Source organism: Lepisma saccharinum, chromosome 1 (assembly GCF_977018435.1).
Source record: "Lepisma saccharinum chromosome 1, izLepSacc3.1, whole genome shotgun sequence".
NCBI classification, from domain to species: domain Eukaryota; kingdom Metazoa; phylum Arthropoda; class Insecta; order Zygentoma; family Lepismatidae; genus Lepisma; species Lepisma saccharinum.
The window spans coordinates 118,162,145-118,175,317 of NC_139229.1; the positions used below are offsets into that span (position 1 = coordinate 118,162,145).

The following is a 13,173-nucleotide window of genomic DNA, read 5'->3' on the forward strand; positions in this document are numbered from 1 at the left end:
CTTTGCAATGTAACTTGTATACAAGCTCAATTATATCAATACAAATGAGAAACAACACAAAATTAGGTCGTGTACCTTTAGAAAATATGAAATAAGTTTAATGATTATATTTTTCAATTTATTGAAAATAGTACATATTTCGGAAATTCAGAACGTAAATGGGGCCGGTGACCAACCATACACCTAAAAGAAATATATATGCAGGCCATACTTTGGAATCAAATATCTCCATTATTTGAGTTTTCCACATGCTGGAACCAATTTTATATTACGGGAAAATATCGAAATCTGTCTACTAAAAGCAGGCCCGTAGCCAGGCAGGGGCCAGGGGGGGCTCAGCCCCCCCTGACAAGGTCACCAGCCCCCCTGGCACTTCCGCGAGCCCCCCTGACATTAGGTAAAACTATTTTGTATTCTAATTTGTTTGAGGTGAACAGTGAAAATGTAGACAGAATATATTATTTTGTTCACAACTTCGTTCGTTCATCTTGTTTATGAGCAGAAGTCTAAGCAGCGGCAAGTGTTTAGAAGATTATCTAGACTTTAGAAAGTTCTTTCATAGGAAGTCTTCTTTATCTGTACCATCCGTGCTCCTATTGCAGCCTCTCGCTTGACAGAAATCTGTGACTTTGATGTCATTATCCACATTCCTTCCGCATCTGCGTCAAATGTGAACAAATCCCAAGTTTTAATGCTTTGGCCGGGGGTGGAATGTACGGTAGGCACTATGATTGAAGTTAATATTTACATTTTAACATGTATGATATAAATATCTGTATCATCAAAAATAGTATGGAGTGTGTATTAAGGGATGGTGTCAGTGGCAGTCATTAGCACTTTGGCAGTCATTAGCACTTCAAGAGAGATATAAAAAAACTGTAGTATTTGTACATGATATTTCTAAATTTTATATTTTAAATTAACTTAATGACCATCGACACAGATAATTTACCTTCATTTAATACTATTAAACTTTTGAAAAATTGACTTGGTTTACAAAGCCGCCCCTGATATATCATGAGCCCCCCCTGGAGGTCGGTTCTAGCTACGGGCCTGACTAAAAGGTAACAGTTCCGAATATATATATTTTTTTTTTCAAAGTTTCCTAGCAGGAAGACTAATTATCATAGAATTTTGGCATACATTGTGACACGAAATTTGAACCTTCCTTAAAATAATGAGCACTATTTGGATTGGAAAAAAGTTATTTATGTTGAAAAAAACAACTTCAAAATGACCTTACGCAATCATACACGCTTCCCACGGAAAGGTATTCTCCGGTTGACAAGCGACAGTAAGTATCGTAAACTAGTCGGATTGAATGTAAAAATAAATCGGATCCTTAGTACAGGGTCTTTATTTTAATTGTAAGACAACCAAACCTGACCTTCCTAACCTAACCACAAAAGTGTATTTGACAAAATCTTAAGTAATCGCTAAAACTCTGCAGTATGCGTTAACAGACATAAATCGAAATCGAACCATGTAAAAGTTGCATTTGAGGCATAATGAAATCATAATAAAACAAAAGGAACTTGGGCCCATTTTCACCACTTTTCAGCAAAATTTCATTTTACACGCAAAAAATACGTAAAATTACTATCGGCATCAAACCAACATTCCTAACCTAACAACGATGTGTGACCAGCGTACGTTTAATTCCTCTATTTCGCACCAGTTTTTAAAAATAAATTCGTTCTACATGCACAAAACATGTGCATATTCAAATAATGACGTCACAGATACTGCATAAAATCACTAATTTATCGGGTGTAACACATCTCTGCAATGTAACAACTAGAGTCCAGCGCAGATAATTCTGCCGTGCGATGCGCGAAACAACTAAAGAAGCAGTGTTGCTAATGGAGCAGGTAGAAAAATCGCTGCAGTGCGCCGATGCACAGCTGTTACGTACAACAATAAAATTAGAGAATTTAGGTCTATCTAACGTTGAGTTTTAAACGTCATGCATTATACCAGGACTAGGATTAATATGTACTAACAAGTGGCTTTGTATGTAGCTACATACATATGGACTAAAAATTCGCAAAATATGAACTAACACATAAGTAAAATTACCAAAAATGCTGCAAAGAAGACTTCTTCATACGATTCCTTATTTGAGTGATTTCAAACAAAATAAAAAAATATATATATTATTTTTTATTGCATTAATGCACTGGTGGCGTTCTAACTTTTCACTCCCAAAACCCGTATACACTGGTATGGACTTGCAACGGCAGATAATAACATGCCAACGTGTTAAACCGCTACAATTGCACCATAACACTCCTCCTGAAGCAGTATTATTATTTCCTCTCTGAGATCGGCGACAGTCGGTTGCCTTTGTTGTACATTTACAAAGGATGCCGGCTTCCACAACAATAACAAGTACATATACTGCCACTAGACGATAAGCTGCGCGGCTTTTTCTTTTGTTATGAACCAGGGCCGGCGCTAGTCATTTTGCCTCCCTGGGAGGTGGCGGCAGATGCCGCTCTATTTCGACCCCCCCCCCCCACCCGGTCATTACGCAGCAACGGAAAATTGAAAATCAATATATTCCTAACTAAAACATCAAAATATAAAATAAATAATGAGACTTCTTATGCTATTTCAATACTATTCAGCGCAAAAGAATATCTCGCTCGATCACAGTTTTCAATAGGCTTATTTTTTTCTTCTCTTCAAATTTTGCCGCTCTGGGCGATGGGACGGTTCGCCCTCCCCTTCCGCCGGCCCTGCTATGAACTTGGTCACCCATCAAAGCATGGCAATTTTAACACAGAAAACAATATGTATCGCATTAAGCAGCAAAAATGACAGCCTCCTCTATGCAATTTCTACAAGAACACGTGCCGGAGCCAGAGTTGAAATTATGTTGGAGCCACATAATTTATTTATTTTGAATAATTCCAAAATTATGAAATATGAACAATTTGTTGCTGCTGTTCGCTGCTCTCTTGCCAAAATGCTTTATTGGGATGCTAACACCATGACTGGCTTCCTCCTTCATGAACTCGTGCACGTTGCTTAGAATTTCCCGAGCTTGGCTATGCAAGGTTTTTGATTTCAACTTCGACAGAACTGGAGGCATTATGGAATTTAACGTTCATTAGCAAACACACACTTTTACATACACACACGCAATACACGCACACAACGTCAAACCGGTCAAATATTTAGTATAAAATAAAAATATGGTGCTTCCAATCCAACAAAACTCACCGCCACTTTACCTGCCTTTTCCCCTTCCGTGACAGAAATAGTGCTTCATTATTACAGTTGGCAACACTAGTTACTAGCTAGCCAATGAACATGCACTGCATAAAAGAAGCAAGCACTACGCCGTGCTATATTGCCACATTAGCGTCCCTACCGAACGGTGGGAACCGCGAGCTGGAGCGCTATTCAATTGTTTTCAATGAGGTTTGCGCGAGTGTGTCCAGGAATGGAATGACAATGTGGCAACAATAGCGAAGGTTTTCGAGCAGGGTAGAACACATGATGCTAAGAGAGAGGGAGACGAAACGAAAATTCGTTTCTACGCAACGGCAAATTTACGTGTGTGGCACTCTACGACAACGAGCAAATGAATCAGTTGATCAGGTTGCTTCTGAACGGGTCGCAAACGAAGGACTCAAATTCACAGAACGGGTTCATGGGGGTAACGAAGTACTGAGTCCCTTTGTTTTTACTCGGCATCTGCACCCGTCCAGTGTGATGTCAACCAGAGCCAGTTACGTGAAATTCTGCTCTTCAAGCTTTATTGCAGATCCAAAACCAATGAACTGTACGAACCCCAACCTGCTCCGCTTCACGTATCAAAAGAGAACGGGTTCCGAACGGGTGTGTTCTTGAAGAAAGAAAATTTCCTCACCACACACAAAGCTAAAGCAACATTTTTCCTTAAGAAATTCTGAGGATGGCTGGTGCGTAGGTTTCGTCTTGAGTAGCTTGTTCTCTAAGGAAAAATCTCACGCCTCTCCAAATTCCGGTCTTGAACAGGTTCAGAAGAACGAGTCGCAACATGAACGGATCCAAGATCCGAGAGTGAATAAATATAGAATCGAAATGCGAAGGAACCATAATTTTGTACGTAACAGACTAGAAGTTATAATGACGAGAGGAACAAGTTTCTGAACTGAATCTTTTGGGGGCACTGGAATCACAACAACCGAATTCGGAACTGCAAATGAACCGTTCGTTCATTTTGTAACTGGTTCTCCTGCAACTCCAAAATGCTCGTAAATTCCAGAAAATATGCAAAATTCCCTGACTATTCCCTGACTTTTCCCTGACCAACCAAATTCCCTGACTTTTCCCTGACCAACCAAATTCCCTGACTTTTCCCTGTTTTCCAGGTTTTCCAGTCGCGTAGCAACCCTGATAGAGGCTACTGGACCACATCTAGTTGTAGTCACGGAAACTTCTGGCTTGTAACAGCACCATTTATTTTCAATGGTATCATTACCATTCATTTTTTACAAATTAAATTGGGATGTAAAGAAATTAGTTCAGCAATATATGGATTCAGTCATCCATAAAGGTGAGGGTATGAATTCTACAAAACTATTGAGAAAACTACAAAAGTGGAGGAAATTTCATAGTAAATCTTTTTTTTTTCTCCCTTTCTTCCAGATTCTATAGGATTACACAGAGTGGAAAACGTGAGCAACGTGGACAAGGCTGTGAGCTTGCATTTATATTGTCCACCCTTTGACTCTTGTAACATATTTAATCAGCAAACAGGGCGAAAGACCAAGACAAATGTCACTTTCTGGTCAAAGTATGGAGAAAAGAGAAGCAAGGTAAGATTACGTTTTTTTAAAATAAAATTGCGAGTTAACACTTAGGCTTTTCATTGAACAAGGGTGTAAGATACAGAGGTGACCTATCTGGTAATAGTATGGTGGATATGTGTAAAATCGTGCATTTTAGTGATAAAAGCATGACACTTCCAATGCAGTTTAATAGCAGTCTTAATACCATTTTAAAGATTGGAGGCATTTAAAATACTCCGTTGGTCAGCAATGGTGGACGTTTTCAAAATTGCAGCCAATTTATTAGTATATATTTTGACACATGCGGTGTAAATGAACTTTCGTTAGATTTGTTTGAAAATTTATCTATGTTTTTGGTCAAAGGAAAGAAAAACTTTTCAATAAGGCCTACAAAAGCACTCTAAATGCATATTAGTGATGAAAAATACCTTCATTGCCTAGTTTGTAAGGGCACATTTTTCAAGATTGTTTATAATAGAATGTTGCCGTTCAAATAGCTTCTGTATTGAAGTCTAAAGTGTAATCGTTAATTATCAGCACTGATAGTTACTAATTATCATCTCTCATGGATGTGGATATATAGGTTGTATAAACTCCAGGGGTAAAAACTCAAACAAAGACTGAACCATTTAATACTATTTGAAAGAGTCTCTTGCAAATCAATGTTAAATGTTATCCATTAATCAAATTGCTTTAATTTTCAAATTATTGCTTATAATCAGTAATGACATTCAGTACCTGAGAAAATATCAATACAAATCAATACATGCCCTCAGTAACATCACGAAACCACAATTAATATCTGAAAGGGTGTCTTGCCCTTCGTCATAGCCACCACATCTGCATAGTTGGGTACACAGATTTTGTAGGAAATTAGGGCATTACAGGGAATTAGTAAATGATTAGAAAAATGATAGAATTGATCTCTTGTGAAGCTTGAAAGACTAGGAAGACAAGTTGCATCAAGGAGTCAAACACAAAAACGTCCACTTACTCATACTCGTGCTCCATAAAGCTCAGCCTACAGAGCTCCCAACTGAACTTGAATGCCGCAACGATCGGGTCTTTGCTGGAAAATCATTGCACATTTATCCACATAGTCTCACTTCAAAATGTCCAAACGTGCCTCGCTCTCTGGTGGCAGTGTTTGCCATTTCAGCTTCCATTCGCAGTCTTTAACAAGTCTGGGTAGTTCTGGAGACTTTTCCAGGACTCGACCCCACTTGGCCCACCTAGTAGGCTACTTGAAGATGATGATGGTGTAGAGCATCACTTGTAGGAGAAATACAATTGTATGTTCAATTTATCTTCCTTTTTAACTCTTGGGTCATCGTTGACATTCCCCTCGGGTCTCCACCGATCGTACTGAGCTACGATTTAATGCTCAATATCTGGAAGAAAGTCGAAAAGTACTCTCAGCAGGTGGTGCCATTAGCATTAGACAGCATTTTCACTAGACGAGATGAGACAGACGAAAGTCCCGTCTCGTCAGCAACGCTAGCTAACACTCGCTTATGGCATGGGGAGCTGAAATATTACTGCACATTGCCTCACCCCTGTCCTCCTCCGTAGCCGAGCGGGTTAAGGCGTTCACTCGTCTTGAGATCGTTCGCTGCAGGACGGCGTAGGTTCGAATCCGGCTTTGGTCGGAATTTATTCGGCCTACGTATAGGGCCGGTGGCAACCCACCATCGTAAGGAAATTGGGGAGCTCCGAGTGAGTGAGCGTAATCCGGTCACGGAGACCTACTATAATGGCTGGGGATACGTTGGGCAGACCCCCCCCCGACTATTCCAATACTGGTTGAAGATCTCCACGCTTAGATGTGACGAAGGAAAGCGTGGGAGGGAGACCGGCAGTCGGTAGGTATGCCTAGGCCCTTCATGGGCTGTTGCGCAACGGATTATATATTATTTTTATATTGCCTCACCCCTAGGTTCGTCTATTTTTGTGGCATAGAGATATCTGAAATTTTTTGCAAGTTCCGCTTGCCACTATCAAATGTTCACATCTGAGCTAAGTGAAACTGATGGCAAGGACGATCATGACTGTGTCCATTATTGGGAGTTCACCTTTCTAGAATTTGCAGGCAACACCATCTCATGTGTACAGGAACATAGTGTCTGCTGTTCCTGAGAGCAGGGTGAAAGTCAATCTGTGTTTGTGTCCACAGTGGCCTTCCCTTAATCTGCACGTGCAGATACAACAATTCGAGGAGACTGATGCTTTATGAGGAAGTTTAGAGAAAATTTGTTTTCTTTCCTCAACAACACGAAGGAACTCCAGCCAATTTTGGGGAACATTCCTTTGCTCGTCTACACACCTTCTAATTATCTTTCCTCTTTTGCTGTTTTGAGACTCATGGTGTGATACATGACAAAAAACACGTCTACTCGTCAAACTGACTTGAATTGTGATGTATGTCAGATGCAAACAAAGTTAATTACTGCCGCATCATCTATGACAAGCATACCTACTCTATTTCAGGGTTGTAGGTAAATTTCTTCTTGCAATTCCTCTAGACATGGCACAAATCGGGCTTAGGTCCCAACTTGAATCAATTTACCAACAAACGAGACCATTCGTCACTTGGAAAGCAATATACATAACAGAGATCAAGTTTCTATGATATTTTACAGAGACCAGGTGTTCCTTTTTTTGCAATTTTGTTCTCACAGGAGGAAGACTGAAGAAGATTGCTTTCTTAAGTAAATTATTGAATGACACTCTTTGATGTATTAGATACTCTTGGAATAAATTATTGCATTTATTCAGTCCAAGTTCCTGGATGTCTCTTACAGACTGAGCAACTGCTGCATCTGCCACTATTTGTGTGTCTAAAATAAGATATCGGTGCCATTTCTGGAAAACAGGTTTCCAAGTTCTCTCATAGTCGACATGTAAAATTTAACATGCTTCACAAAAGATGCTTGTATGCTGGATTAATCTTCGTGGTGCAGATTCTTCTCGGTTTCTTCAGTTCAGGTACCTTGATTGAAGCGAGAAATTCTTGGATGACCCATGCTATTTTTGGTCAAGTAAACATTCACTTATACTATGTCTGAGGAGTCTGGGGGAACAATTGATTGATTGATTAATTTGTTGTTTTAAGTCCACTTTATGCACAGTAAGGCTAATTGGGACTGGACCTACAGTTTAAAGTGGGATCCGAACCACTTGTGCCTCCACCGGGTATCGAACCCGGGACCCCTTGATTACAAGGCGACGATGCTGCCACTGCACCATCGGGGAGGCCCTCTGGGGGAACTGCGACAACATGGGTTAATTATGGTGGTCGACAGCAAAAAAAATAAAAAAGGTAAAGTCCTCCCCTGTGCATAGCACCATGCCATGAAGGCGTATAGGGGGTGTGGGGGTAACGCCTCACACTTTCTTGATCCGGTCATGAGTGGCGGTGATGTGATCAGCATCACGCCCCTCACCACCTTTAGCCCTCAGGGTTTGCCCCAGGTACCCATGTTATTCGACGCTGGGTAGGTGCCGGGGCCGCTTCCATCATTAGAAAAGTTCCCGGATTTGAACCGGCCAGGGATCGAACCCGGGACCTTTAGCATGGTAGTCAGACACGTTACCAACTGAGCCACCGCAGCCACAGTAAATATCCACATTAAATTAGCCAAAGACTCCACGTAGAGAAGAAAGTGAGATCGCCTAACTCTAATTGCAGGAGGATCTCCCGAAAAGCAAAGTGGGACCCTCCTATCTTTTTTTTCACTTCAGGTTTCTAAAGTTTTGAAATCTTGATTGTTGTTGATCTTGCCTATGAAGGTCATAGGCTTTGTGTTGAAGTTGCCTGCGGAAGCTGTGACTTGATGTACACGAAGTGTTCTCTTAACATGTTTAATGAATGAGTACGATGTTCCACTGCTAGCCACTTTGAGCCAGTGTTCAACAAATCACCATCAAATCCACTTTCACCAATCTGCCAAGTATATAAGCACAGTAGATACACTCGTTACAGTTTGCACTCTGCATCACTTTTATTGTTCTGCTTCCAAGTGTGTCGTGCCAATTTTCTGCAAGGAGCTGCCTCTTACACCACACTTGTTCGTTTGTCAGACTACCAAGTCTGTGGGTGGATTAGGCTCCTCCTCAGACAGAAAACCAGGAAAATGGAAAATATACATACTAGAAGTCTGTAAAGTGTCAGGTCACACGAAGTGTGCTTATAGTCATTTCCCCCAGGATAGGTACAATAATAAAATGTTAAACAAACAATGACTTTGATTCATGATTCATAGCAGATGTAATTAATGCTATTACTATAGTGCTCACCAAAGATTAGATTTGGTGATGCAATCTATTCTTCTCATTGTGATACTATACAGGCATTGTAAGTTATAGAGTCAGCAGGTCTTTCATACTGCTGCTGATTATAACGTTATCATTTTTCTATAGGGTCCTTCGCTGAAGTAGCGTAAAAGAATATTTTATTTATTGTTAAAATTTCAACCACTTCAACTGTCATATGAGACAGGCACATCATAGGGTGTCAATGTTCTAGAATCGCCCCTGCAATTTAGGCAATCAGCATTTACCTGTTATCAGGCATCTTTGTTACAATATAATAATTACATTTATAGTCTCTTCCACTATTTTCCGTGGCGACAATGTGAAACAAGTGACGATAGAATCAAAATATAGCCCATAAGATGTATTGAGGATCCCTATGACAGCCATTTTGAAAATATCCCCTCTCCTTCCTCTTACAGGGTATTTTCAATGCCTCCAATCTTCAAAACATTTGATATGATACGTGGGTGAATCAAAAAGTAAGTTACACCCGAGCAGTGTTCCTGTACTAAAAGAGAAAATAAGCACGCTTGGTGGCAACACTGTCCGGAATGTATTCTCCCCATACTCGAAGCAGCCATGCTGCAGTTGCTTTAATATGAGAGTAGTCACCGTGTCAGTATGGCATGTCATACTGAGGTGGCATCCAACATTGAGTTGCGCTCAGTCGTTCTTTTTTTGTGAACACGAAAGCATAATCAGAGTGAAATCCATCACCAAATTGTCGAGGTGTATGGTGAGAATGCAATGTTACAACCCATGATCAGGAAATGGTGCCAGATGTTCGAAGAGGAAAGAATGAACGTGAACGACGAACAGTGTGTTGGGCAATCTGCAACTGTGAACACTATCAACAAAATGGATCGTGTGAATGCAATCATCTGTGCCAACTGCCAAGTGAAAATTAAAAGAGATTGCAAGTGAACTCAACATATCCTATGCTAGTGTGTCTATGCTGATTCATGACCAGTTGGATGTATAGTAAACTGTGCTCTCACTGGGTGCCGCGATTGTTAACCAATGAGCCCAAAAGTCAACTCAATTGAAATTGGATGGAATTTTTATACAAAAGAAATCAAGAAAGTTGTCGCACGATTCAAAAAGTGCTTGGAATACCTTAGTGACTATGTCGAAAAAAGTTAAATGATCATACATTTTTCTCCAATAATTATTTTCTATCTAATGTGCCTGGTTTGTTTTGTACAGGGGGGTGTAACTTACTTTTTGATTTACCCTAGTATTACTAATTTACTGACAAATTTTTAGGTTCTTATCACAAAAATGCAGAATTCAGCAAATATCTGCACATATAGGCTGGACTAAAAGTACTCGAGTGACAACCTCTCTTCCATGTGGTAAATTCTGAAAACTGCATTTTTGCAAGCAAGTGCATGTTATTCCTCTGTATATCCACTGTCTTGTCCTTCTGTGTGCCGAATGTCACTGAATAGCCTGTTTATCAATGTAGTAGTGACTTTAGTTCTTCCACGTGTTTTGCTTGTGGTAGAGAGTTCTGTTTATGCCGAGGGGTTTATGTCACCATATTAGAAGGGGCAAATAGCCTCAGTGGTCATGTGCCTATTATAGTTTTCAATAATCAATCACAGAACAAGTGGATCCTAAACATTACATACAAATTTATATTACATTGCATTTAAAAAAAAAAGTTATATTAATGCAACTGCAATAGATTTTGCTTTAGAAAAAGAAACTACATTTCAATATTCACATTATAAAACCAGAGAACATTAATTGCATCTTTATATTAATTAAAAAATAACAAAATGGTGGAGCTCTGCATTAAAATAAAGGTTATTTTTTAAAAAATATTGGACTGGTAAAAACATTGGCAAATTCACCAACAAATCAATACACAAAGTACTGACTAGTCTGTCCCATCTCTATCAACTAAATTTGTAAACAATATCTTCCAATTCTAATGCTAAGCTTATTGTTGAAGGTCAACTCAATAAAATATCTGTATTTTCATTACAGGAAGTTCGATCTTCATGTGACCCTGAAGATAACTAAGGAAGTTGTGACATGTAGATGTTGGTGATTCATGGTGATTCATTACATTGGTATTGTTTTTAAAGGTGTTAATAGACAAAGAAGTCAAATGTTTGTACAAGAGCAGCTTTTTTGGGGACTAAGTTTTGTAGTTAATTATTTATTTGTGTTTGTATAGATTTTGAAGTTTTGTTTAATCCATTTTATACCTTCTTTTTAACAATTGCTTCATGCCTCAAGATTTGATCTATAATCTAACATTAAAAAATCCATACTAGGGTCACACAAGGCAAACTTTGAACACTTTTCTAAATTTGGGAAATTACTATTAAAACAAGATGGGGAAAAACTGTGTTTAAATGTAAATAAGAATTCAGGATATTAATTTTAAAGTTGACTGAGTATTACGAAAAGAGACGCAATGCACATCAGTTGCATGAAGTTTGGATGTCCTGGGTCAAAATCCGCTTCAAGGTTCATAGATCATATCTTGTACAGCCACGGACACTTCTGGGTTGTAACAATCTCATTGACTTCCAATGGGATCGTTACAACCCAGAAGTGTATGTGACTGTACATAGGGATTTTCTTTCTGAGGCTAATGCCTAGCGAACACGACTCATCTTCCCTACAAAACATTGCTTTTCTAATTGCAAAAACAGTCTCTACATCAGCAGGCAATCATAATGATTAGAGCATAAATATGAAATAAACACAACTTTATACTAACTAGTTCAACATTTATAGAGGAACAAAACCATTTTTCAGATTTAATCTCATGTTCAAATTTGTGTACCTTTCCATAAAACAAGTCAAGGCTACTGTCAGATACATTTGCAAGTGAAAAGTAAAGTTTGCATGACATGCAAATATGTGGCTACAAATGACATCAATTACATCATAAATAATAGATGTTTCTATTTTCTAAGATTGTAATAAGAATATGACTCATTCACGTTTGAACATACCTTGTATGTGTGATGCAAATATTTTGATTTGATTATTTGTATTATACATGGGAATCTAAACATTAAATGTTTGTTCTCTTAACTACCCTTTTTTGGAATATAGGTTGTCTTGATTGAACTAGATGGCTGTTTGTTGTTGGTTTTCATGTCCTGGTGGGAAATGAAATATGCTTGTTATACACAATTAACTACTATAAATCGGCTGATGTGCTGAAAGAAGAATACACACTTCAAATACATTCCATATAATGGGGAATTCTGAAAAACACTATTTTTGAAACCATCAGATAAAAATGAACGGTAAAAAATGATCTAAAACTTGCACATAATTTACTAACACAATGTAACCTGAAAAATAGTAAACAGAATTGTAATTCACAAAGAAGCATACCACATGTTCTTGTTTTGACACACAAATCTATGTAACTGTGGTTTAAAATTTTCAATTGTTTGCAGTTCCTTTGAAAGATCAACTTGGAAATAGGAACACCACTGAACTATTATGAAATAAATTATTCAAAGTGAAAATAATAGTTATAGAAGATGCATGAAAATTTTTGAAACTTCGTGTTTCGAAACTCCAGTTTCAGCCAAATTTGTTTTATATGCCTCATACAATTTCCAACTTCACAGTGTGTTTCAAAACAGAATTTTCAGAATTTCACATTTACTATTTTATACATTCCATTTTTAAAACTTTTTTTTTATTGTATTTTCCCTCTTTCTTAAGTGTAAGGACATGAGATGCATCTTAGTACTGTGTATATATTTTTAGTGATGAAAAGATTGCATTTACATTTTATTGACTGTATGGGATGGCTACTTGTTATGAATTAGAAGCAGTAATAAAGTATATTTATATAACATGGAAGAGGTTATTATTTCTAATTCTAAGAGCAGCTATTCGGTATTTCATGTTGGGAAGGAACAAAGCATTGTAAATAAATATGCATGAATTGGGATGCTAATAAACATGGAACCATTTACTTTTCACTCCAAATAGTGCAACAGCTTCAACTACACACATACACACAAAGATGTTACTGAGAAAAATGTGACCCCAGTGGTAAAGGTGTTGCCGTTGCAGTAAATGAGAG

General features: G+C 38.4%; 1 protein-coding gene across 1 annotated transcript in view; it reads left to right on the forward strand.

Moving 5' to 3' along the window:
- The window catches only part of LOC146000107 (cysteine dioxygenase type 1), a 63,197-nt gene extending 50,250 nt beyond the window's left edge, over positions 1 to 12,947 (forward strand). The window contains exons 4-5 of the mRNA XM_083137451.1: positions 4,642 to 4,811; positions 11,094 to 12,947. Of these exons, the coding sequence (XP_082993577.1) occupies positions 4,642 to 4,811; positions 11,094 to 11,129 (206 nt within the window). The 3' untranslated portion in view covers positions 11,130 to 12,947. The remainder of the gene's footprint in view (positions 1 to 4,641; positions 4,812 to 11,093) is intronic.
- Positions 12,948 to 13,173: the final 226 nt, after the last annotated feature.